Source organism: Tachyglossus aculeatus, chromosome 1, assembly GCF_015852505.1.
Source record: "Tachyglossus aculeatus isolate mTacAcu1 chromosome 1, mTacAcu1.pri, whole genome shotgun sequence".
In the NCBI taxonomy this organism is placed as follows: Eukaryota; Metazoa; Chordata; class Mammalia; order Monotremata; family Tachyglossidae; genus Tachyglossus; species Tachyglossus aculeatus.
This window is the reverse complement of record NC_052066.1, coordinates 70,345,352-70,373,099: the sequence shown is the minus strand read 5'-3', so window position 1 is coordinate 70,373,099 and position 27,748 is coordinate 70,345,352. Positions and strand designations below refer to the sequence as shown.

At 49.6% G+C, this 27,748-nt stretch overlaps 1 protein-coding gene across 1 annotated transcript; it reads left to right on the top strand.

The window, feature by feature from the left end:
- Nucleotides 1-2,003: 2,003 nt before the first annotated feature.
- On the top strand, nucleotides 2,004-16,973 carry B3GNT7 (UDP-GlcNAc:betaGal beta-1,3-N-acetylglucosaminyltransferase 7). The gene is made up of 2 exons (XM_038746898.1): nucleotides 2,004-2,072; nucleotides 15,589-16,973. Exons 1-2 carry the CDS (start codon nucleotides 2,062-2,064, stop codon nucleotides 16,775-16,777), a joined length of 1,200 nt encoding a protein of 399 aa, XP_038602826.1. The 5' UTR covers nucleotides 2,004-2,061; the 3' UTR covers nucleotides 16,778-16,973.
- Nucleotides 16,974-27,748: the final 10,775 nt, after the last annotated feature.

Genomic DNA, 27,748 nt, shown 5'->3' with positions numbered 1-27,748 from the left:
CAGTGCTTAGAACAGTGCTTGGCACATGGTAAACGCTTAACAAATACCATCATCATCATTATTATTATTGTTATTATTGGAAAAGCACAATACAGCAAGAGAGAATCCCTGCTCGTTGCCCACAACGAGCTCAGTCTTCATTCATTCAATCGTATTTACTGGGCATTTAGTGTGTGCAGAACACTGTACCAAATGCTTGGGAACAGTGATTAGCACATAGTAAGTGCTTAACAAATAGCATCATTATTATTACATTTCAGCAAATAATAGAGACTGTGTTCCTGTCCTTGCTCCCACCGGGGTAGCTTCTGTCTGTCCCCGGGGTTGGATGCGGAACGGGAGAAGGGCACCCCGGGGGACCTGCCAGGGAGAAGTAGCGTGGTTCAGTGGCAAGAACCCGGGCTTGGGAGCCACTTAGCTGTGTGGCTTTGGGCAAGTCACTTCACTTCACTTCTCTGTGCCTCAGTTACCTCATCTGTAAAATGGGGATGAAGACTGGGAGCCCCATGTGGGACAACCTGGTGATCTTGTATCTTCCCCAGCGCTTAGAACAGTGCTTGGCACATAGTAAGCGTTTAACAGATACCATTATTATTATTATTATTATTCTCTGGGCCTCAGTTACCTCATCTGTAAAATGGGGGTGAAGACTGGGAGCCCCCCGTGGGACAACCCGATGACCTTGTATCTCCCCCAGTGCTTAGAACAGTGCTTGGCACATAGTAAGCTTTTAAAAAATACCATTATTATTCTCTGAGCCTCAGTTACCTCATCTGTAAAATGGGGGTGAAGACTGGGGGGCCCCCGTGGGACCACCTGATGACCTTGTATCTCCCCCAGCGCTTAGAACAGTGCTTGGCACATAGTAAGCATTTAACAAATACCATCCTTATTATTATTATCCTCGGTGCCTGTTACCCCATCTGTAAAATGGGAGTGAAGGCTGAGAGCCCCACGTGGGGCCACCTGATGACCTTGTATCTCCTCCAGTGCTTAGAACAGTGCTTGGCCCATAGTAAGCATTTAACAAATACCATCCTTATTATTATTATCCTCGGTGCCTGTTACCCCATCTGTGAAATGGGGGTGAAGACTGGGAGCCCCCTGTGGTACAACCTGATGACCTTGTATCTCTCCCAGCGCTTAGAACAGTGCTTGGCACATAGTAAGCATTTAACAAATACCATCCTTATTATTATTATCCTCGGTGCCTGTTACCCCATCTGTAAAATGGGAGTGAAGACTGGGAGCCCCCCGTGGGAAAACCTGATGACGTTGTATCTCCCCCAGTGCTTAGAACCGTGCTTGGCACAGAGTAAGCACTTAACAAATACCATCCTTATTATTATTATCCTCGGTGCCTGTTACCCCATCTGTAAAATGGGAGTGAAGACTGGGAGCCCCCCGTGGGAAAACCTGATGACCTTGTATCTCCCCCAGCGCTTAGAACAGTGCTTGGCACATAGTAAGCGCTTAACAAATACCATCCTTATTATTATTATCCTCGGTGCCTGTTACCCCATCTGTAAAACGGGAGTGAAGGCTGGGAGCCCCCCGTGGGACCACCTGATGACCTTGTATCTCCCCCAGTGCTTAGAACAGTGCTTGGCCCATAGTAAGCATTTAACAAATACCATCCTTATTGTTATTATCCTCGGTGCCTGTTACCCCATCTGTAAAACGGGAGTGAAGCCTGGGAGCCCCCCGTGGGACCACCTGATGACCTTGTATCTCTCCCAGCGCTTAGAACAGTGCTTGGCACAGAGTAAGCGTTTAACAAATACCATCCTCCTCCTCCTCCGGGGTTGGAGTCGGTTTGGGCTGGTGAAGGGTTAACAAAAATACCTGGATCCCGGCCCTCTCCTGGCTCCACCCTCGGGACACGGGAAAGGGGGGTGGGAGGAGGAGGAGGAGGAGGGATCCGGGGGGAGGGCTTCCCTGCTGCCCACCCACCCACCCTCCCACTCATCCCCCATGCAGCAGGACAACTCCGAACTGCGGCTCATCTCCAGCCCAGGACCAGCCCCGCAGCTCCCGGCCTTGGCATCCCTGGGGCCCAGCATGTTTCCCTGGTGAGTGACCCCAGGACTTCGAGGGGGAAGGGGACCCCCAGGCCCTGTCCCTCTGCCCCTCAGCGGATACCCAGCGCTTAGAACAGCGCTTTGCACCTAGTAAGCGCTTAACAAATACCATCATTATTATTAAATTCCCACCGCCCGGGCCTGGGCGAAGCTATTTCGGTGCCCACTAGGGCATCCGGGGCGTGCCCGGCTTCCTCGGGGCCACGGTGCTGAAGGAAGGACCAGACCGCTGGTTCGGCAGCCCCCCTGCCTCTTTCATTCATTCAGTCGTATTTGCTGAGCGCTTACTATGTGCAGAGCACTGGGCTAAGCGCTTGGGAGAGGACTGTAAAATGGGAGTGACGGCTGGGAGCCCCCCTTGGGACAGCCTGATGACCTTGTACTGTGAGCCCACTGTTGGGTAGGGACTGGCTCTATGTGTTGCCAATTTGTACTTCCCAAGCGCTTAGTACAGTGCTCTGCACATAGTAAGCGCTCGATAAATACGATTGATGATGACAAAGTAACAATAAATAGACACATTCCTTGGCCCCCGAACTGGAGGGCTGGGGGTGGGGGTCTCCTGGCCCCCCCTGGGTGGTCAGCGAGGGCCTGAAGGCCGGCCTGGCCTGCCCTTCCCCGGCCCCCGGCCCCTGGGCTTGCGGCCAATTCTGGGGAAAGTGCCAACTTCTCCCTCCCTGGGGGACACCCCTCTCCGCCTCACTTCTCTGGGCCTCAGTTCCCTCATCTGTAAAATGGGGGTTGACTGTGAGCCCCCCCGTGGGACACCTGATCACCTTGTAACCCCCCAGCGCTTAGAACAGTGCTTTGCACATAGTAAGCGCTTAAGAAATGCCATTATTCCCGGCTGCCCCCTTGATCCCAATTCATTCATTCATTCAATCGTATTTATTGAGCGCTTACTGTGTGCAGAGCACTGTAGTAAGCGCTTGGGAAGTACATCCTCCTTGCCCCCTCCTCCCTGCACCTCCCGCCGGAGAAACCCCAAAGCCAGAGCGCAGCTGGGGTTCGGGAGTCCCAGGACGTGGGTTCTAATCCCGCCTCGGCCACTCGTCCGCTGGGTGACCTTGGGCAAGTGGCTTCACTTCCCTGGGCCTCAGCTGCCTCACATGGCTCAGTGGAAAGAGCTCGGGCTTTGGAGTCAGAGGTCGTGGGTTCAAATCCCAGCTCCGCCAATTGTCAGCTGTGTGACTTTGGGCAAGTCACTTCAATCAGTCAGTCAATCGGATTTATTGAGCGCTTACTGTGTGCAGAGCACTGTACTAAGCGCTTGGGAAGTCCAAGTTGGCAACATATAGAGACAGTCCCTACCCAACAATCAATCAATCAATCGTATTTATTGAGCACTTACTGTGTGCAGAGCACTGTACTAAGCGCTTGGGAAGTACAAGCTGGCAACATATAGAGACAGTCCCTACCCAACAGTGGGCTCACAGTCTAGAAGGGGGAGACAACAAAACAAAACATACTAACAAAATAAAATAAATAGAATAGATAGGTACACGTAAAATAAATCAATAGAGTAATAAATATGTACAAACATATATACATATATACAGGTGCCCAACAGTGGGCTCACAGTCTAAAAGGGGGAGACAGAGAACAAAACCAAACATACTAACAAAATAAAATAAATAGAATAGATATGTACAAGTAAAATATATAAATAAATAGAGTAATAAATATGTACAAACATGTATACATATATACAGGTGCTGTGGGGAAGGGAAGGAGGTAAGATGAGGGGGATGGAGAGGGGGACGAGGGGGAGAGGAAGGAAGGGGCTCAGTCTGGGAATTCTCTGGGCCTCAGTTTCCTCATCTGTAAAATGGGGATTAAGACTGTGAGCCCCCCGAGGGACAACCTGATCACCGTGTAACCTCCCCAGCGCTTAGAACAGTGCTTTGCACCTAGTAAGCGCTTAATAAATGCCTTCATTATTATCTGGAAAATGGGGATTGACCGGGAGCCCCACGAGGGACAACCTGATTACCCTGTATCCACCCCAGCGCTTTGAACAGTGCTTGGCACATAGTAAGCCCTTAACAAATACCATAATTATTACTATCTTTATAAGCCGCGACCCCCGCCACCCTCTCCAGCCTGCCTGTTTTGTCTTCCAAATGAGGGTGGGTGGGAGGAGGCTGGGGGGCAGAGGGCAGAGGTGACTTCATTCCAAGGACAATGAAAGCACACTCAATCCCTGCTCTTTTGTCCATCCCCTTCACTGCTTTTTAAAGAGGACCGGTCATGGGGCGGGGTGGTCCTCTCCTCTCCCCCAGAGCAACTTCTGCCCGGAACCGGACAGACCAAGCGATTTTCCTCTCCTCCCCAGCCGTCCTGCGCATTCATTTGTATTTATTGAACGCCTAGTATATAATAATAATAATTATGGTATTTGTGAAGCGCTTACTGTGTGCCAGGTGCTATACAAAGTACTGGGTTAGAGACAAGATAATAATAATAATAATAATGACATTTGTTAAGCGCTTAGTATGTGCAAAGCACTCTTCTAAGCGCTGGGGGGATACAAGGTGATCAGGTTGTCCCACGGGGGGCCCACAGTCTTAATCCCCATTTTACAGATGAGGTTACTGAGGCTCAGAGAAGTTAAGTGGTTGCCCAAGGTCACACAGCAGACATGTGGCGGAGCTGGGATTCGAACCCATGACCTCTAACTCCAAAGCCCGTGCTCTTTCCACTGAGCCATGCTGCTTCTCAAGGTTGGACACAAGTCAGTGTCCCACATAGGGGTCACCATCTTCATCCCCATTTTACAGATGAGGGAATTGAGGTGCAGAACTGACTTGTCCAAGGTCACACAGCAGACAAGTGGCAGAGATAATAATAATAATAATAATGGCATTTATTAAGTGCTTACTATGTGCAAAGCACTGTTCTAAGCGCTGGGGGTTACAAGGTGATCAGGTTGTCCCACGGGGGGCTCACAGTCTTCATCCCCATTTTACAGATGAGGGAACTGAGGCACAGAAAAGTTAAGTGAATTGCCCAAAGTCACACAGCTGACAATTGGTGGAGTCGGGATACGAACCCATGACCTCTGACTCCAAAGCCCGTGCTCTTTCCACTGAGCCACGCTGCTTCTCAAGATAATCAGGTTGGACACAGGTCAGTGTCCCACAAGGCTCACCGTCTTCATCCCCATTCTACAGATGAGGGAACTGAGGTGCAGAGCTAAGTGACTTGTCCAAGGTCACACAGCAGACAAGTGGCAGAGATGAGATTAGAACCCATGATCTTCAGACTCCCAGGCCCGTGGTCTATTCATTAGGCCATGGTGCTCCTCTGAACACCGAATAAGTGCCGAATAATAATAATAATAATAATAATAATAATGGTATTTGTTAAGCACTTCCTATGTGCCAAGCACTGTTCTAAGTGCTGGGGAGGTTACAATAATAATAATAATAATGATGGCATTTTTAAGCGCTTACTATGTGCAAAGCACTCTTCTAAGCACTGGGGAGGTTACAAGGTGATCAGGTTGTCCCACAGGGGGCTCACAGTCTGAATCCCCATTTTACAGGTGAGGTAACTGAGGTCCAGAGAAGTGAAGTGACTTGCCCAAAGTCACACAGCTGACAGTCGGCGGAGCCGGGATTTGAACCCATGACCTCTGACTCCAAAGCCTGGGCTTTTTCCACTGAGCCACGCTGCTTCTCACGCTGTGCCTCAACCTGAAGCGCGCCTTTAGGACACAATCCACCTCACTGCCATCCCTGGCTTCTTTAATGCCCCCTGAAAGAACACCCCACCGCCACCCCACCCCCAAAATGGATCTGTTCACTCTGATTAGAGGAAGATTCATTCATCCATTCATTCAATCGTATTTATTGAGCGCTTACTGTGTGCAGAGCACACAGAATAAGCACTTGGGAGAGTACAATAAAACAATAGACATATGCGATGAGTTCTAGGACCCCCGGTGAGTAAGGTCCAAGGCAGAAAGGACTGATCTAGGGACAGAGCTGTGATATGGCTTGTTGTTCCCAGGACCAAACCCACCAGGCCTCCCCCACCTTCCCACCCCCAGCCCACCAATAGCACACAGGTGCATGTCCTCACACTTAGCCATCAGTTCCAGCTCTCCACTGGACTCTGATTTGAGAGCCCTGCTGAGAGCTCACCTCCTCCAAGAGGCCTTCCCAGACTGAGCCCCTTCCTTCCTCTCCCCCTCGTCCCCCTCTCCATCCCCCCCTTCTTACCTCCTTCCCTTCCCCACAGCACCTGTACATATGTATGTATGTTTGTACATATTTATTACTCTATTTATTTTATTTGTACATATCTATTCTATTTATTTTATTTTGTTAGTATGTTTGGTTTTGTTCTCTGTCTCCCCCTTTTAGACTGTGAGCCCACTGTTGGGTAGGGACTGTCTCTATATGTTGCCAATTTGTGCTTCCCAAGCGCTTAGTACAGTGCTCTGCACATAGTAAGCGCTCAATAAATACGATTGATTGATTGATTGAGAAGTGGAAATAATCAAACAAGCCATGGGGAGAAATAGTTCCTTTACTCATGTAGTAGACAAGTGTGCTCATTCCGACCTAGTGGAGTTCTGGGCGTCGGAGGACCTAGCTCCTAATCCTGTTTCCGCCACTTACCTGCTGTGTGACGTAGGGCAAGTCATTTCACTTCCCTTTTAGTCCATTTCCTCATCTTTTAAGTGGGGATTGAATACCTGTTTCCCCTCCTATTTACATCTTGAGCCTCGTTTGGGACAAGGATTGTCTGACCTGAGTATCTTGGGATCTTGAGAAGCAGCGTGGCTCAGTGGAAAAAGCATGGGCTTTGGAGTCAGAGGTCATCATCATCATCATCATCAATTGTATTTATTGAGCGCTTACTGTGTGCAGAGCACTGTACTAAGCGCTTGGGAAGTACAAGTTGGCAACATATAGAGACAGTCCCTACCCAATAGTGGGCTCACAGTCTAAAAGGGGGGGCTCACAGTCTGTGTTCAAATCCCTACTCCGTCAAGTGTCAGCTGTGTGACTTTGGGCAAGTCACTTTAACTTCTCTGTGCCTCAGTTACCTCATCTGTAAAATGGGGATTAAGACTGTGAGCCCCACGTGGGACAACCTGATCACCTTGTAACCTCCCCAGCGCTTAGAACAGTGCTTTGCACATAGTAAGTGCTTAACAGATACCATCATTATTATTACTCCAGTGCTTAGCACATACTAAACTGTGCGCTGCACACAGTAAGCACTCAATAAATACGATTGAATGAATGAAATGGTTAACAGATACCACAATTATTATTTCTGTTCCAAACACAAGGCTCTTTATTTCTTTCACAGTCTACTAGGTGCTTAGAACAGTGCCTTGCACCTGGTAAGTGCTTACCAAATACCATCACTATCATTACTCCAGACAAATGCTGCCCCCAAAAGACAGACTCATAGAGAAGCAGCATGGTCTAGTGGGAAAAGCAAAGGCCTGGGAGTCAGAGGATCTGGGTTCTAATCCTGACTGTGCCCCATCTGCTGGGTGACCTTGGGCAACTGACTGTGCTTCTCTGTGCAGCGTGGCTTAGTGGAAAGAGCCCGGGCTTGGGAGTCAGAGGTCGTGGGTTCCAATTCCGCCTCTGCCACTTGTCAGCTGTGTGACCTTGGGCAATTCACTTAACTTCTCTGGGCCTCAGTTCCCTCATCTGGAAAATGAGGTGCTTAACAAATACCAATATTATTATTATTACTTCATCTGTAAAATGGGGATTACATCCTATTGTCTCCTACTTAGACTGTGAGCCCCTTGTGGATAGGAGCTTGGCATACAGTAAGTACCTAACATAGTACTAATTTTGGTATTTGTTAAGTGCTTACTATGTGCAAAACACTGTTCTAAAGCACTGGCGGGGATACAAGGTGACCAGGTTGTCCCACGTGGGGCTCACAGTCTTAATCCCCATTTTACAGATGAGGTAACTGAGGCTCAGAGAAGTTAAGTGACTTGCTCAATGTCACAGCAGACATGTGGCGGAGCCGGGATTCAAACACATGACCTCCGACTCCAAAGCCCGTGCTCTTTCCACTGAGCCACGCTGCTTCTCGTAATAGTTAAACCATAGTACTATGGTTTACCCGCCAACCCCCACAGCTTCCTTCCCTATACCTCAGGCAGACACTCACAGGCTGAAGTCCTCATAACGTGATGACCTCCCAACCTCCTGTCTTTCCCCACTCCATTCCATACTTCACTCTGCTATCCAGATTAGTTTTTCTACAAAAACATTCAGGACATGTCACCCCACTCTTCAAAAAACTCTAGTGGTGTCCCATCCACTTCTGCATCAAACAAAAACTCCTTACCATTGACTTTAAAGCAATCAACTTGCCCCCTCCTACCTCACCTCGCTACTCCTACTACTACAACCCACTTCAACTCCTCTAATGCTAACCTTCTCACTACACCTTGATCTCACCTATCTCATCACCGACCCCTCGCCCATATCCTTCCTCTGGCCCTGAATGCCCTCCCTCCTCCTATCTGACAGGCAATTACTCTCCCCTCCTTCAAAGCCTTATTAAGGTACATCTCCAAGGGGCCTTCCCTGGCTAAGCCCTCCTTTCCTCTTCTCCCACTCCCTTCTGCTGTTGCCCTGACTTACTTACACACCGTAAGTGCTCAATAATACGATTGAATGAATTGATCTATTTTGATGGTATTGACACCCGTCTACTTGTTTTGTTGTCTGTCTCCCCGCTTCTAGACTGTGAGCCCCGTCATTGGGTAGGGACCATCTCTATCTGTTGCCGACTTATAATAATAATGTTGGTATTTGTTAAGCATTTACTGTGTGCAAAGCACTGTTCTAAGCGCTGGGGTAGATACAAGGTAATCAGGTTGTCCCACGAGGGGCTCACAGTCTTCATCCCCATTTTACAGATGAGGGAACTGAGGCCCAGTGAAGTGATTTGCCCAAGGTCACACAGCTGACAAGTGGCGGAGCTGGGATTTGAACCCGTGGCCTCTGACTCCAAAGCCCGGGCTCTTTCCACTGAGCCACGCTGCTTCCCAATGCTTCCCAAGCGCTTAGTACAGTGCTCTGCACACAGTAAGCGCTCAATAAATACGATTGAATGAATTTATCTATTTTAATGGTATTGACCCTGTCTACTTGTTTTGTTGTCTGTCTTCCCACTTCTAGACTGTGAGCCCGTCGTTGGGTAGGGACCGTCTCTATCTGTTGCCAATTTGTCCTTCCCAAGCGCTTAGTCCAGTGCTCTGCACATAGTAAGCGCTCAATAAATATGACTGCACTTACTCCCCTTGTTCTCCCCCCACTTCCAGCCCTGTAGCATTAATGTACAGATCTGTAAATCACATGTTTATATTAATGTCTGTCTACACCCTCTAGATTCTAAGCTCGTTGTGGGCAGGGAATGTGTCTGTTTACTGTTGTACTCAACCAAGCACTTAGGACAGTGCTTTGCACATAGTAAGTACTCAATAAATACAAGAACAGCAAGGGCAAGGCTCTCCTGGCTCTCCCCTTTCACGATGGGGTGAAACCCAGGAGGACTTCTTCGTAGGCCCCAGCTCCGGCTTCTAGGCTGTGAGTCCGTTGTTGGGAAGGGACCGTCTCTATATGTTGCCAGCTTGTACTTCCCAAGCACTTAGTACAGTGCTCTGCACACAGTAAGCGCTCAATAAATACGACAATGAATGAAAGATATGGTGATCAAAGCCGCTGTGGCTTTCTAGACTGTGAGCCCACTGTTGGGTAGGGACCGTCTCTATATGTTGCCAACTTGTACTTCCCAAGCCCTTAGTACAGTGCTCTGCACACAGTAAGTGCTCAATAAATACAATTGATTGATTGATTCCCAAGCCACGTTGCCAGGTTGAGATGCTCAATCCTAAATCCCAATGCCCCTCAATTCCTCCTCTCACCCCTGGAACAACTCTGTTCCTTTTTCTGCTCATTTTTCTACATTTGCTTTGGGGCTGTCGGGTTAACGGTTGGAGGACAGAGTTGATGAGATTCCTTCAGGGAGGGAGGGGAAGAAGGGAAGGTGCAGTGTGGCCTAATGGATAGAGAACAAACCTGTAAATTGGAAGAACTTGGGTCCTAATCCTGGCTCTGCCACTTGTCTGCCATGTTACCTCATCTGTAAAATGGGGATTAAGACTGTGAGCTCCAGGTGGGATATGGACTGTGTCCAACCTGATTAATTTATATCTACCCTAGGGCTTAGTACCATGCCTGGCACAAATTAAGCCCTTAAACAAATACAATTAAAAAATAATTCCCCCCAAGTCACCGGAGCCATTTAGACTCCTTTGAAACCAAAATAATATCAGGAATACAAATTATATTCACTGTCACCTGGGTGTTCAGGCATAGATGTTGACCTGAAGACGTTGAGCCAGAGCAGTTTATGGAGTTCAAACTTTTCAGCTCTTATGCCATTTGCCATATTTATTTCTGAACTTTAAATGATGCAGCTAAGATTTGGGCTTCATTTTCTTTCCATGTCCAGAAAGCTGCCACATATGAGTCTGTTCCACATTTGGCCAATCAATCAGTGGTAATTACTGAGTGCTTACTCTGTGCAGAGCACTACACTAAGCACTTGAGAGAGTACAACAGAATTAGCTGACACATTCCCTGCCAATAATGAGCTCAAAGCATATGAGCGCACATCTATCCCCCTTCCATAACTATAGTACCCAAATTTCGAGGGTCTGTTCGTTACAATTCCCTTCTCAGTTGCTTCACCACAAGCCATTCTTGCTTTTCTCCTCCCAGAGAAAACCCATCTTGGGGACCCTTACAATTTCACTCATTCACTGGTATTTAATTGCCTACTGTGGGAAGAGCACTGGAGCACTTGGAAGAATGCTGGAAAAAAATAAAACACACAACTCCTGACCTCAAGTAGCTATGGTCTAATGTGGGGATAGACCAACATAAAGTGAATACACCTAACGGGGATTGAAGAAAAAACATTGACTTTAAAGCACTCAGTCAGCTCACCCCCTTTTTTTTATGGTATTTGTTTAGCACTTCTTATGTTTCAGGCACTGTAACAAACTCTGGAGCAGATACAAGCTAATCAGAAAGCAGCGTGGCTCAGTAGAAAGTGCACCGGCTTGGGAGTCAGAGGTCATGGGTTCAAATCCCGACTCTGCCAATTGTCAGCTGTGTGACTTTGGGCAAGTCACTTAACTTCTCTGGGCCTCAGTTACCTCATCTGTAAAATGGGGATTAAGACTGTGAGCCCTCCGTGGGACAACCTGATCACCTTGTATCCTCCCCAGTGCTTAGAACAGTGCTTTGCACATAGTAAGCGCTTAACAAATGCCATTATTATTATCAGGTCGAACACAGTCCAAGTCCCACATATGAGTTAACTGAGGCACGGAAGTGAAGTGACTTGCCCAAGGTCACATAGACAAGCAACCCCTCCTACCGTACTTCTCTGATTTCCTAATTCAATCCAGCATGCTCAGTTCCCTCCTTTAACACCAACTTACTGTAATAATAATAATGGCATTTGTTAAGCGCATACTATGTGCAAAGCACTGTTCTAAGCACTGGGGAGGCTACAACGTGATCAGGTTGTCCCCAAGTGGGGTTCCCAGTCTTCATCCCCATTTTACAGATGAGGGAACTGAGGCCTGGAAAAATGAAGTGATTTGCCCAAAGTCACACAGCTGACAAGGGGTGGAGCTGGGATTTGAACCCATGACCTCTGACTCCAAAGCCCGGGCTCTTTCCACTGAGCCACGCTGTACCTTGATCTCATCTACCTTGCTGTCAACCCCTCGCCCATGTCCTTCCTCTGTCCTGGAACTCCCTCCCACTTCATTATCCGACAGCCCACAGCTCTCCCCACCCTCAAAGCCTTATTAAAATCATATCTCCACATTTCCCAAATGAGACAGCATTTTCATTCATTTATTCAACCGTATTTATTGAGCATTTACTGTGTGCAGAGCACTGTACTAAACACTTGGAAAGTACAATTCAGCAACAGAGACAATCCCTACCCGACAACGGGCTCAGTCTAGAAGACTAGTGGTGTCTGTTCAAGTTCTTAATACAGTGCTTGCACACAGTAAGCACTCAATAAATATGATTGAATGAATGTTAAGTGCTTACTATGTGCCAGGCACCGTTAGAGAAGCAGCGTGGTTCAGTGGAAAGAGCCTGGGTTTTGGAGTCAGAGGTCATGGGTTCAAATCCCGGCTCTGCCAATTGTCAGCTGTGTGACTTTGGGCAAGTCACTTCACTTCTCTGTGCCTCAGTTACCTCACCTGTAAAATGGGGATTAAGACTGTGAGCCCCCCGTGGGACAACCTGATCACCTTGTAACCTCCCCAGCGCTTAGTACAGTGCTTTGCACATAGTAAGCGCTTAATAAATGCCATCATTATTATTATTATTCTAAACACTGGGGTGGATACAAGCCAATCGGGTTGGATACAGTCACTGACCCACATGGGGCTCACAGTCTCAAGCCCCATTTTACAGATGAGGAAACTGAGGTACAGAGAAGTTAGGTGGCTTGCCCAAAAACACACAGCAGACAAGTGGCAGAGTCAAGAGTAGGTCCTACGACTTCTGACTACTAAGCCTGTGCTCTTAATCATCATCATCATAATGATAATTATTATTATGGTATTTGTTAAGCTCTTACTATGTGCCAAGAGCTGTTCTAAGCATTGGGGTAACCAGGTTGGACACAGCTCCTGTCCCACATGGGGCTCACAGTCTCAATCCCCACTTTTCATTCAATCATATTTATTGAGCGCTTACTGTGTGCAGAGTACTGTACTAAGTGCTTGGAAAGTACAGTTCTGCAACAGATATAGTCCCTACCCAACAACGGGCTCATTTCCCCTACCCCCGTCCCTTCTGCATCACCTATGCACTGCGCTCTTTAAATGCTTGATGTTGACCTCAGCCCCACAGCACTTACATATATATCTGTAATTCATTTTAGTGTCTGTCTCCCTATCTGGACTCTAAGCTTCTTGTGGGCAGGGCATTTGTCTACCAACTCTATCATACTGTACTCTCCCAAGTGCTTAGCACAGTGCTCTGCACACAGTAAGCACTCCATAAATTTGATTGATAATAAGGATAGGGAGTTAAGTGGATTGGGTAAATCCACAGCGCTGAGGGGGGCTAACTTGCGATGACACTCCCAAGGTGGCGGGGAGTCTTGGAGGACTTTGGCGTCTGTGAGGGTTGCGGTCTGGAGAATTGGAGAAGGGGAGTGCTCCAGTCAGGGAGAGGGAATTGGGTCCCCCTCCAGGCTCAAAGGGATGAGGGGTGGGGAAAAAGGGAAGAGAAGCAGTGAGGGTTAGTAGATAGATCACAGGCCTGGGAGTAGGAAGGGCCTGGGTTCTAATCCCAGCTCCACCACTCATCTGTTGTGTGCCTTTGAGCAAGTCACTTCACTTTTCTGGGCCTCGGTCCCCTCATCTGTAAAACGGGGATTAAGACTGTGAGCCACAAGTGGGACATGGACTGTGTCCAACATGATTAGCTTGTATAATAATAATAATGGCATTTATTAAGCACTTACTATGTGCAAAGCACTGTTCTAAGCACTGGGGAGGTTACAAGGTGATCAGGTTGTCCCATATGGGGCGCTCAGTCTTAATCCCCATTTTACAGATGAGGTAACTGAGGCACAGAGAAGTAAGTGGACTTGCCCAAAGTCACACAGCTGACAATTGGCAGAGCCGGGATTTGAACCCATGACCTCTGACTCCAAAGCCTGTGCTATTTCCACGTTGCTTCCCAACAAAATATTCCTACCAGGAGTGGGGTTCGGACCCATGCGGGCATATGCCCATTGGACCCATGTGCCCATAAGTCCAACACCTGAACCACTTTGGCCATCAGCGCTTAGTACAGTGCTTGGCACATAGTGCTTGGCAAATACCATGGGAAAAAAAGGACCCTTGGTCTTAGTCATGGAGGAGCAAGGACCTCCTTGAGGGTCCTGAAGCCTAGTCTCTTGGCTGTCGCTGACCGTATCCCTTCTTCCCTTACCTCCTCCCCTGCTTTCAGAGTGGGACTTGAGATTGTTGGCATTTTCTTACTATGGATTGCTGTGCTCAGAAGGCCACCCCCTGGCTAGCTTCCTCTCAGCCCTTCGCAACTACAAGGGGAGATGACATCTTCCTCCTTGGAGTAACTGGGTGGATGTGGGTGGGGAGGGGAACAAAATCAAAGACCACCTTCCCCCACCTCCCTGACAGTGGGGTGGCACCGGGAAACAGGAAACAGACTCCTAGGTGACGGGACGTCCACATAGCCGCCTGCTTAGGGGAAGGGCAAAGCTGAGGTAACAGTTGAGGTAGGGCTGGCACGGAGGCCTGGGCAAGGCGAGGGTTCCCCTTGCTTCCAAAGGGAGCAGTGCTACGTCTGGACCATCATCAATAGTATTTATTGAGCGCTTACTATGTGCAGAGCACTGTACTAAGCGCTTACTGTCCATGTGGCCAATTCACCCCTCTGCCTTGGGCCATAGGGAGGAGAATGCAGGGGAGAGGCCTGGGGGTACCTCTCCCACCTCAGGACTGTAGACAATCAATCAATCGTATTGAGTGCTTACTGTGTGCAGAGCACTGTACTAAGCGCTTGGGAAGTACAAGTTGGCAACATTTAGAGACGGTCCCTACCCAACAGTGGGCTCACAGTCTAGAAGGGGGAGACAGAGAACAAAATCGAACATATTAACAAAATAAAATAAATAGAATAGATATGTACAAGTAAAATAGAGTAATAAATATATACAAACATATATACATATATATAGGTGCTGTGGGGAAGGGAAGGAGGTGAGGCAGAGGGGATGGAGAGGAGGAGGAGGAGGGGGAGAGGAAGGAGGAGGTTCAGTATGGGAAGGCCTCCTGGAGGAGGTGAGCTCTCAGTAGGCTAGACTGTATGCTCCTTGTGGGCAGGGAATATGTCGGTGTATTATACTCTCTCAAGTGCTTAGTACAGTGCTCCTCGTGCAGTAAACGCTCAATAAATACAATTGACTGACTCAGGGAGGGGGTGGGATGGATGGACGAAGGCGGCAGGTTGAGTAGACAAGAGGCCTTGGCTTCCCATAGTCTCCTGGGAAAGGAGGTTTGGGATACTTCCAAACCACAGAGAGCCATTCCTGGAATTGGAATTGGACCTTGATGGAGGAGAATGGGGGCAGGGGGAGGAAGGGGGATCCCTGCGCTAGTCCCGCTACTCCCATTACCATTTCCAGAGGAGGCAGGGCCGTAGTAATAATCCCTGGGAAGCTCCTCCGGGTAGGTGGTCAGAGCAAGGCGAGTGTGTGCAGCTTCATTCACTGACTCAATCACATTTATCAAGCTCTTACTCTGTGCAAAGCGCTTGGGAGTACAATATAACAATAGATCCATTCCCTACCCACGTGTTCACAGTCTGAGAAGTTACCCACCTGACTCTCTCTCCCTCATCTCCCCCTCTTCTCCCCCCCGGCCCCCTGGCAGGAAGAAGACCATCTACAAGAGTGTGTGCGTGTCCCTAGCCCTTCTGGTGGCCATAACGGTGCTCCAGCGTGGCCTAGCTCCCGGCCAGTTCTTGCAGGGCCCCGCACCCTCCCCGGAGCCCGGCAAGGTCCAGAAACATGGCGTGGCCTTCCCCGGCCCCGGCGGCTTCTGGAAGAGCCCCCGGGAAGAGGAGGCGCCGGGCCCCACGGCCGGAGAGGGGCCCCGGTCCTGGGACGTGACGGCCCCCAACTGCACGGCCAACCCGAATCTGACCCAGGAAGCCTGGTTCCAGAGCCTGGAGCCCCATTTCCGCCAGTTCCTCCTCTACCGCCACTGCCGCTACTTCCCCATCCTGCTCAACCACCCGGAGAAGTGCACGGGGGAGGTGTACCTTTTGGTGGTGGTCAAGTCCATCATCACCCAGCACGACCGGCGGGAGGCCATCCGGCAGACGTGGGGCAGGGAGCGGGAGGCGGACGGGGACCGCGGGGCGGTCCGCACGCTCTTCCTGCTGGGCACGGCTTCCAAGGAAGAGGAGCGGGACCACTACCAGAGGCTGCTGACCTACGAGGACCGCCTCTATGGGGATATCCTGCAGTGGGACTTCCTGGACAGCTTCTTCAACCTGACCCTGAAGGAGGTCCACTTCCTCCGGTGGCTGGACATCTACTGCCCCCGGGTCAGCTTCATCTTCAAGGGCGACGACGACGTCTTCGTCAACCCCGCCAACCTGCTGGAGTTCCTGGCTGACCGTCGGCCCCAGGAGGACCTCTTCGTCGGAGACGTCCTGTTCCGGGCCAAGCCCATCCGCAAGAAGGAGAACAAGTACTACATCCCGGGACCTCTGTACAACAAGCCCAGCTACCCGCCCTACGCCGGCGGCGGGGGCTTCCTCATGGCGGGGGGCCTGGCCCGCCGCCTCCTCCGGGCCTCCGAGGGCTTGGAGCTGTACCCCATCGACGACGTCTTCCTGGGCATGTGCCTGGAGGTGCTGGGCGTGCGGCCCGTGGCCCACGAGGGCTTCAAGACCTTCGGGATCGTGCGCAACAAGAGCAGCCGCATGAACAAGGAGCCCTGCTTCTTCCGCTCCATGTTGGTGGTGCACAAGTTGCTGCCCGCCGAGCTGCTGGCCATGTGGGAGCTAGTGCATGGCAACCTCACCTGCTCCCGCAAACTCCAGGTGCTCTAGCCCTTGGCCCGGCCAGGGGCAGGGCGGGGAGACCAGGGAGGGCGAGAGACTGGGGCTCCTGTGGCCCTGCGGGCGGGGCCGGGGGTGCCACTCTTGTCTCTGGTTCAGAGAGGCCAGGGGCGGCCCGGAGGGACTGCGGACCTCTCCTCCGGCTGCAAGGAGGAGCGATCTGACTGTGCCCGGCCTTCCACCCGGGAGAGGCGGCAGGGGGTGGAGGGGGACGGGGTGCTGGGGGGAGCCCTGTCTGCCAGAAGGAACCAGCAGGGCCTGGTCACCCGCAGAGTGGGTACTGGCGGGAACTTCAGGGAGAACCTTGGGCATTCCTTGCTGTTGTTGCTGCTGCTGGCTCGTTGGCTGTTGGTCTAACTGGCCTGGGAGATGGCAGAGTTGCCCTGGAGGACCTGTGGACTTGGACCTCTGAGATGGGCTCTTGTCGCACACCAACCCGCCATCACCCTTTTACTTGACCATATGTCACATGCCAACCGATGCTTTGGGGGGGGGCCTCCCTCCCTCCCGAGGCTTTGCCGGACGGAAACCTCTCCTCGAACCTGGCTGGACGCAGACAGATCCCATCCCAGCATGTTGCCTCAGGGGGCTTAGGCTGCAGTGAGCCTGTCTCCTCAGTTTTAGGCCTGAGACCTCCCCGGGCACAGACATGCAAGAGTGCCAGAGGTCACCACACACACACACACACACACACACACACACACACACACACACACACACGCACACACAGCCCAACCCTCACAGCCAGGCACATGCTAACTTGTGGGGCCCTGTCCGGGCCTGCGTTCAGGACGCAAAACTTGCTCATGGGTAAGTTTGGGCATTTATGCACTTTTTGTGTACTCACCTTGGACACTTAACACTCTTGGAAACCTGTGTGCGCAAGCGTGTGCGTGCACACACACACACAAACACACACACACACACACATACACCGGGGGCAAAGCTTGCCAGGGCGGGTGTCTGCCCAGTGCCATCTCTACACACAAATCTAGTCCTTTGTGTGTGCCCTCAGACATCCACACCGTAAGTCTCTCTCTCCCTCTCTCTGCCATACTTCCCTCCAGGGCATGTCTATACCGGGCAACACACTTGGCAACTCATATCGTGTTCCTTTGCCGGTTCAGGGGAAAGAAGAGCCGTTCCTACTACCTCAAAGGCCCTCTTGTGCAGACTCCTTTCATGTGTGTGGGGAGCTGGCTGGCTGGCCGGCCGCCACAATTCCCTGGCCTGGGGGTACCCAGGTAAGAAAGCAAACAGGAAACCAGACTTCCAGCCAGAGCGACGGCGGGAGCAGCCCAGGCCCCTGGCCGGGCCTGACGGCTCCTAGCACCCCTCGTGCCGGCCTGTGTCATGGGAGGGAGACCTACTGCATGGGGCCTCCGCCCCTCCTGCAGGGCTGACTGAACTCTTGGCTCCACAGACCAATGGGTTTGGGTTCTGAGAAACCCGTGTTTACTTGAATTACTGTGAAGTTTTATTTATAAGAAAATGAGGAGGGGCAGGGAGGGGAGGAGCCCTTGGGTCCCAGGGGATTGCTGGCAGGTGTGATTTCTCTCTAATGCCTCCCTTCCACCCCACCCCCTTGTGCTGGTGAAGGGCACTGGTCTGTTGGACCAACCTCCCCTTTGCTCCCTACCCCCTGAGTCTCCAGCGGGGTGAAAATGGCATCCACCCCTTTTAGGAGGTAGCGGGCTGCCCACTGGGGTCGGTCCTTCCTGCCAGATTCTGGATTCCCAGGGTCTGTCTCGGCCGGATGGGATGTAGGCGAGCGCACATGCATTGTGTGTGCTTGTGTGTAACCGCACACGGCCCCCTGTGCGGTTGTGAGCGGGAGGGAAGGGAAGTGTACACATCCCTGCTCTACCTTCATAGGGGTGGGGAAGAGCTGCGTGGATAAATATTTGTAGATTCCCAAAGGTCTAGTTTCTAAATAAAAGGGCTTTTTGTTCTTGTTTTGGTGAAAATTAACTGCAGATGCTCTGTCCCAGGGGACTGGAGGCCACTCTGTGGACTCCCCAGGCAGCTCCCAAGTTCTCTCACCACCCAACTCCTGGGTCTCCACATGCTGCGGGAGGTCCTTGTTGTTTCTGCTGTTTCGTAGAAGCTGAAGTCTCAGGGGCAGCAGCAGAACCAGGGGAGCAAGGGCAGCTGCTGACTTCAATCAATCAGTTGTATTGAGCGCTTACTAATAATAATTGTGGTATTTGTTAAGTACTTACTATGTGCTGAGCACTGTTCTAAGCACTGAGGGGGATACAAGGTAACCAGGTTGTCCCATGTGGGGCTCACAGTCTTAATCCCATTTTTCAGATGAGGGAACTGAGGCACAGAGAAGTTAAGTGACTTGCTCAAAGTCATACATCTGACAAGTGGCAGAGCCGGGATTAGAACCCACAACCTCCAACTCCCAAGCCCATGCTCTTTTCATTGAGCCACGTGGCTTCTCTTAGCACTATACTGAGCGCTGAGGGGCATACAATATAAAAATATAACCCATACATTTCCTGCCGACAATGAGCTTAGAGGGGGAGACAGATATTAATATATATCTTAATATATAGACAGATATTAATATATATAAGAGATGTGATAGGGCTCATCCCTGAGGGCTGCAGGGAAGCTAATGACCTCTGTGTCCTGTCAGGCAATCACTGACTGAACGCCTACTATCTGTAAGGCATTGCACTAAGTGCATGGGAGAGTAAAATAGGATTAGTTTATATGATCCCTGACCTCAACCAGTTTAGAGTCTAGTGGAGGAAACACTCTATAGGAAGGGACAAATGAGAAAGTAGAGCTAAGTACATCAGTTAAAGAGGACGGGCTTGGGAGTCAGGTCACGGGTTCTAATCCCAGCTCCGCCACTTATCGGCCGTGCGACTTTGGGCAAGTCACTTAACTTCTCTGTGCCTCAGTTACCCCATCTGTAAAATGGGGATTAAGATTGTGAGCCCCACGTGGGATCACCTTATATCCCCCCCAGCTCTTAGAACAGTGCTTTGCACATAGTAAGCGTTTAGCAAATACCATCATTATTATCGTTATTACCATTCTTGGCTATGGGAGGGAGAGTAAAGCAGAGGCCTACCCATTCCATTTGTAGCTAGGCCAGTGGCCAGTGATTGGAAGGCAATCTACTACAAGTCAAATCTCACCCACGCTGGGCAGCAGTGGCTTGGGAGAGAGTGGAGGGCGGAGACACAAGTTTACTGCACACAAGGAGGCAATGGTAAACCACTTCCACATTTTGACCAATAAAACTCGTTGACCAAAATGATTGCAGATGGAGGTGGGGCGTTCTGGGAGAGATGTGTCCATGGTGTCACTCTGGGTTGGAGATGACTTGACAGCATAGGACAAGACTGTTATTATGTTATTTGTTAAGCACTTACTGTGTCAAGCACAGTGCTAAACTATGGGGTTGATACAAGTTAATCAGGCTGGATACAGTCCCTGTCCCACTTAGGGCTCTGAGGGAGAACGGTTATTGAAATGTGCTCAATATCATTGATTAAGGTACTCAGCCTAGAGACTCTTTTCCCACATACTTCTATCAAGGCAATCTACTTGCTGTACCTCATTTATCTCTTTGCTGCCAACGACATCTTGTTCATGCCCTCCTCCTGCTCTAGACTGTGAGCCCGTTTTGGGTAGGGACCATCTCTATGTTGCCAACTTGTACTTCCCAAGCACTTAGTACAGTGGTCTGCACACAGTAAGCCCTCAATAAATACGATTGAATGAATGAATGAATGGAACACCATCCCCCCTAATATCCAAGAGGTCATGGCCCTCTCCATCTTCAACAACCCAGCCTGCCCACACTCTCCTCTAATACTAAATTACTTCTTGGGCCTTACTCTTGTCTATTGTTTTTAAGGTGTTATGTGCCTGCTGTGTGCCAGGCACTATATTAAGCACTGAGGTAGAATCAAGCTAATCAGGTTGGACACAGTCTGTGTCCCACATGGGGCTCACCATCTTAATCCCCATTTTACAGATAAGGTATCTTGGGCATAAAAAGTTAAGCGACTTGCCCAAGGTCACAGCAGACACGTGGTGGAGCCAGGATTAGAACCTAGGTCCTACTGACTCCCAGGCCGCTTGAGTCTTCACTCTTGACTCTCTCCCAGGCCGCTGCTACCCAGCATAGGTGAGTTTTAACTTTTAGGGGATTGCCTTCCACTCACTAGCCACTGCCCAAGCTAGGAATGGAATGAGTATGCCTCTGCTTGACTCTCCCTCCTGTAGTCGAGACTGTTAGAGTACTGGAAACTCTTCAGGTGCCACTCAGAGTATAACAAAAATAATCATTCATAATAACCACCATTCATAATTGTGGTATTTGCTAAGCACTTACAATATGCTAAGCACTGGGGTAGATTAAAGACAGGTCAGATAAAGAGCCTGTCCTACGTGAGGCTCACAGTATATGGTGAACAGGTATATAATACCCATTTTACAGGTAAGGAAACTGAGGCACAAAGCAGTGAAATGGCTTGCCCAAGGTCACACAGCAGGCATGTGGAGGAGCTTACTCTGGATAAACACTACTAAATATTTGGGAGAGTAAGAGACAATATTAACCTCAAGAAACTTACACTTCAGTGGGGGAGAGAGACACTAAGAAAATAGTAATTGTGGTATTTAAGTTGCTTACTCCATGTCAAGCTCTATTCTAAGCACTGGGCATGATACAAGATCATCAGAACAGTCTCCATAGGGCTCACAATCTAGACGGGAGAATGTATGTAAACTCCCATTCATTTTATAGATATGGTAACTGTCGAGTGAAGTGACTTACCTGAAGTCAAAAAGCAGGTACATGGCAGAGCTTGGGATTAGAACCCAGGTCTTCCGACTCCCAGGCCTGGGCTCTTTCCACTAGGCCAGGCTGCTTCTATGGTACATTACGGAGTATTAAAGAGTGTATATAAGCACCAGGCAGTGGTGGTGGGTTGAGAGAGGTGTTCTTAAGTACTTAGGGGATGAGGACCCAAGTGTATTGCTGTACTGTGGGGAGAAATAGGGTGGGGAGATGAGGTTAATCAGGGAAGGCTTCCTGGAGGAAATATTTTAATAATAATTGTGGTATTTAAGTGCTTACTACGTGCCAGGCACTGCTAAGCACTGTGGGGTGGATACAAGCAAATCAGATTGGACACAGTCCGTGGCCCACGTGAGGCTCACAGTCTCAATCCCCATTTTACATATGCGGTAACTGAGGCACAGAGAAGGGAAGTGACTTGCCCAAGGCAACACAGACAAATGGTGGAGCTGGGATTAGAACCCATGACCTTTTGACTCCCAGTCTCGTGCCCCATCCACTATGCCATGCTGCTTCCCCATTTTAGTGGAGCTTTGAAGATAGAGTGATGGTCTGCTGGATGTTAAGGATAACTGGTATTAAGCGCTTACTATGCGTCAAGCCTGTTCTAAGTGCTAGTTTGATACATGATGATCAGATTGGACAGTGTCCTTGTCCCACATGGAGCTCACAATCTAAGAAGGAGGCAGAACAGGTATTGAATCCCCATTTCACAACTGAGGCATAGAGAAGTTGTGATTTGCCCAAGGTCACACAACAGGCAAGCGGTGGAGCTGGGATTAGAATCCAAGTCTTCTAGCTCCCAGGCCCGAACTCTTTCCCCTGGGCCACACCGCTTCCTTCCCTCTTCCTTCCCTGAGCAGTGTGGCTCAGTGGAAAGAGCATGGGCTTTGGAGTCAGAGGTCATGGGTTCAAATCCTCACTCGGGTCAGCTGTGTGACTTTGGGCAAGTCACTTCACTTCTCTGGGCCTCAGTTACCTCATCTGTAAAATGGGGATGAAGACTGAGCCCCCTGTAGAACAACCTGATCACCTTGTAACCTCCCCAGTGCTTAGAACAGTGCTTTGCACATAGTAGGTGCTTAATAAATGCCATTATTATTATTATTTTTCTACGGGTGACACTCCCTCAGCTTGCCCACTCGCAGCCCCACCAGATCTAGAGGGAGAAGTTTCACCGTCCTTCTGCCCGTGACCCCATACCCTAAGTGGACTGGCACAAATCCAAATAAGATATCTCTACCAGCGGCCCTGCTGCCCTTGAGTAAGCTGCTTGCTCCTACCTAAGTCTGCTGTTTGCAATGCCGCAGAGCAGCCCGCCCTAACCGGATAGAGCCCCGGCCATGACGCTGAGCGATGCCAGTGTGGAGACCCCGGAGAGAAGAAGCACGGAAGGGTAGAGGATGGGGGTGTGTGGGAATCAATCAATCAGTGGTATTTACTGAGCGCTTACAGTGAGCGGATCACTGGACGAAGCACTTGGGAGGGCAATGCAACAGAGTCAGTAGACACTTTGCCTTGCCCACAGCGAGCTCACAGTCTAGAGGCCGTTCACGTGCAGGCTGTTCCAGCCAAGTCGGAGCACGGACGGGTCGGCCCTCTTCTCCTAGGCTCGTGGCTGGTGTCTTTGCTTCCTCTTCTCCTAGGCTCGTGGCTGGTGTCTTTGCTTCCTGCCCTCTCCCCGACAGGGGCCCAATGTGCCATCTTGCAGGCTCAGCAGTGGGTAAGGGGAGGTGAATGGGCTCCCTGGAGCTATGTGCGGGGCAGATCTTGCTGAGCGGGAGTGAGGAGGAGAGGGTGGAGGCTTTGTTTACACTGGATACACCTAAGATGGGACGCTGGCCTGGCAGGTTTCCCCGGACACTCCTGACAAGCACCTGGGCCCCAGGAGACTAGTTACTGGGTTCAAAATCCCCAGCTTTGACCTATCACCACGTCCTCTGAACCTGTTATAAATCAGACAGCGGGAAAGAGCAGAGGAGGAAATGCTCTCTCAAAGTCCACGGGTCTCTTTGCCCTGTCCCTACCCCTGCAGTTTCACTCCTCTGAGAGGAAGGAGATGGGGCATGGAGGCCAGGGCTACTCCGTGGCTCTGACTGCAAGCCGGCCCCAAGCTCTCAACCTCTAGCGTAAAGCGGTGTAAGTAGGAGGGAAGACCAAAGCAAGCAGCTCAGCAGGACGTTAGCTCCATCTCCTGGGCCCTGAATCCAGCTTCCTGAGGAGTAGACAGTGAGGTGAAGACCACCAGGTCCAGCCATAGCAGGGTGGCCATTGACACACTCCACACTCCCAGACACCCCAAGAGAGATCCGGTCAAATTCACCGGAGGGGTCAAATGAGGGTTCGATTAAAGTGGTCAGTTGGGGTTAAACAAAAGCAGGATTCTTTAACCAGGGGAATTCTCACCCCAGAATTTTCCAAGCGTGGGGGTGGACTAATTCCAGCCAGGAACCACCCCAAGGATTTACATCATGACAGAGGGTGGCAAAAGGGGGGGAACAGTCATGCCCATTTCCTGACTAGTGCCCCCTTCTCTTGCCACCCCTGCCTGGAGGTAGCAGCTTCCCAGAACCCCCCTCACTGACAGGAGTGGGCCCAACACTGGCTGGGGTTGGTCTGGTTGATGAGTAACAAGGAAAGACATTTTTAGGGCAGGATATCTGCTTTTTAAACCCCCATCAATCAATCAATCAATCGTATTTATTGAGCACTTACTGTGTGCAGAGCACTGTACTAAGAGCTTGGGAAGTACAAGTTGGCAACATATAGAGACAGTCCCTACCCAACAGTGGGCTCACAGTCCCATCCCGACCAGCTAGATTGTAAACTCTTTTAGGGCAGGGATTATAATAATAATATCAAGCGCTTAGTACAGTGCTCTGCACACAGTAAGTACTCAATAAATACAATTGAATGAACAATAATAATGATGGCATTTATTAAGCGCTTACTATGTGCAAAGCACTATTCTAAGCACTGGGGAGGCTACGGAGTGATCAGGTTGTCCCACAGAGGGCTCACAGTCAATCCCCATTTTACAGATGAGGTAACTGAGGCACAGAGAAGATAAGTGACTTGCCCAAAGTCACACAGCTGACAATTGGTAGAGCCAGGATTTGAATCCTTGACCACTGACTCCAAAGCCCATGCTCTTTCCACTGAGCCATGCTGCTTCTCAATGTAATATGCAATGATTATGTAATAATAATAATATTTGTTAAGAACTTACTATGTGCCAAGCACTGTTCTAAGCATTAGGGTAGTTACAAGGTAATCAGGTTGTCCCATGTGGTGCTCAGTCTTAATCCCCATTTTACAGCCGAGGTAACTGAGGCACAGAGAAGTTAAGTGACTTGCCCAAAAAAACCACACAGCTGACAAGAGGTGGAGCCAGAATTAGAATCCACAACCTCTGACTCCCAAGCTTGGGCTCTTTCCACTAAGCCATGCTGTGGTAGGTACAAGCTAATCAGGTTGGACACAGTCCCTATCCTATAGAGGCTTCATACATCTGCTTACTCTACTGTAATAATAATAATGATGGCACTTGTTAAGCGCTTACCATGTGTCAAGCACTGTTCTAAGCACTGGGGTAGATATAAGGTAATCAGGTTGTCCCATGTGGGGATCACAGTCTTAATCCCCATTTTACAGATAAGGTAACTGAGGCACAGAGAAGTTAAGTAGCATGCCCAAAGTCACACAGCTGACAAGTAGCAGAGATAGATACAAGCTAATCAGGTTGGACACAGTCCCCGTCCTACAGAGGCCTCATAAGTCTGCTTACTCTGCTGTAATAATAATAATAACGATGGCATTTGTTAAGCGCTTAATATGTGCCAAGCACTGTTCTAAGCACTGGAGTAATAATAATAATAATAATGGCATTTGTTAAGCACTTACTATTGTGCAAAGCACTGTTCTAAGCTCTGGGGGGGTCACAAGGTGGTCAGGTTGTCCCACGTGGGGCTCACAGTCTTCATCCCCATTTTACAGATGAGGGAACTGAGGCCCAGAGAAGTTAAGTGACTTGCCCAAAGTCACATAGCTGATGAGTGGCGGAGTCATAGAAACCACTATCTCTGACTCCCAAGCCCGTGCTCTTTCCACTAAGCCACACTGCTTACTGTACTCTCCTGAGTGTTTACCATCATGCTGTACATACCGTAAGTGCTCAATGAATACTATTGATTGACTGAGCCTTCAACATCTTGAAATTCTGCTCAAGACCCTTTTCACTTTCCAATCAATCAGTGGAATTTATTGACCACTTACCATGTACAGAGAACTGAATAATAATTATAACAATAATGATAATAATAATGGTGGTATTTGTTAAGCACTTACTATGTGCAAAGCACTGTTCTAAGTGCTCGGGGGATACAAGGTCATCAGGTTGTCTCATGTGGGGCTCACAATCTTAATCCCCATTTTCCGGATGAGGTAACTGAGGCACAGAGAAGTTAAGTGACTTGCCCAAAGTCACACAGCTGACACGTGGCGGAGTCGGGATTAGAACCCATGACCTCTGACTTCCAAGCCCATGCTCTTTCCACTGAGCCATGCTGCTTCTCTAATAATGGTATTTGTTAAGCGCTTACTAGGTGCCAAGCACTGTTCTAAGTACTGGGAAGGCTACAAAGTAATCAGGTTGTCCCACGGGGGGCTCACAGTCAATCCCCATTTTACAGCTGAGGCACAGAGAAGTTAAGTGACGTCCCCAAAGTCACACAGCTGACAAGTGGCAGAGTCAGGATTAGAACCCACAACCTCTGACTCCCGAGCCCGGGCTCTTGCCAGTGAGCCACGCTGCTTCTCACAACTGAACTAAGCGCTAGATTGTGAGCTCCATCCCGACCAGCAAGCCCCAGGCGGGGACAGTTCCTTCCCACAGAATGGACAGCCACCATGGCCTCTGCAGCAGCAGGAGAATAATGGAAGTGTGGCAATCAGTCATATTTAATGAGCGCTTACTTTGTGCAGACCGCCTGTAGTAAATGCTTGGGAAAAGACAATACAGAGGAGGTAGTGGACACATTACCTGTCTACAGTGACCTTACAGTCTAGGTGTGAAGGATGGATGGCTCAGTGGAAAGAGCCTGGGCTTTGGAGTCAGAGGTCATGGGTTCAAATTCCGGCTCCACCAATTGTCAGCTGTGTGACTTTGGGCAAGTCACTTCACTTCTCTGGGCCTCAGTTCCCTCATCTGGAAAATGGGGATTAAGACTGTGAGCCCCACATGGGACAACCTGATCAATCAATCAATCGTATTTATTGAGCGCTTACTGTGTGTAGAGCACTGTTCTAAGTGCTTGGGAAGTACAAGTTTTTTTTTTAATGGCATTTATTAAGCGCTTACTATGTGCAGAGCACTGTTCTAAGCGCCGGGGAATTTACAAGGTGATCAGGTTGTCCCACGTGGGGCTCACAGTCTCCATCCCCATTTTACAGATGAGGGAACTGAGGCCCAGAGAAGTTAAGTGACTTGCCCAAAGTCACACAGTTGACAAGTGGTGGAGCTGGGATTTGAACCCATGACCTCTGACTCCATAGCCCGTGCTTTTTCCACTGAGCCACGCTGCTTCTCTCAACAAGTTGGCAACATATAGAAACAGTCCCTACCCAACAGTGGGCTCACAGTCTAAAAGGGGGAGACAGAGAAAAAACCAAACATACTAACAAAATAAAATAAATAGAATAGATATGTACAAGTAAAATAAATAGAGTAATAAATATGTACAAACATATAGACATATATACAACCTGATCACCTTGTAACCTCCCCAGCGCTTAGAACAATGCTTTGCACATAGTAAGTGCTTAATAAATGCCATCATTATTATTATTATTATCTATACCAACTCATCCTCTCCCCTTCTGCTGCTGCATTCCCCTCCTAGACTGTGAGCCCCTTGGGGGACCTGATTATCTTGCTCTACCCCAGTGCTTAATTCAGTGCTTGGCACACAATAAGTGCTTAACAAATACCACAGCTGATATTATCCAGCGGTCACCACCACGACTGGAAAGGCATCTTCCAGCCTGTTTTCTGCAGGCTGTGGTGGGATGCTAGAGCAGGCTGTTCCACTGGAAACCTTTAGCACTTCTCTTCTAGACTGTGAGCCCACTGT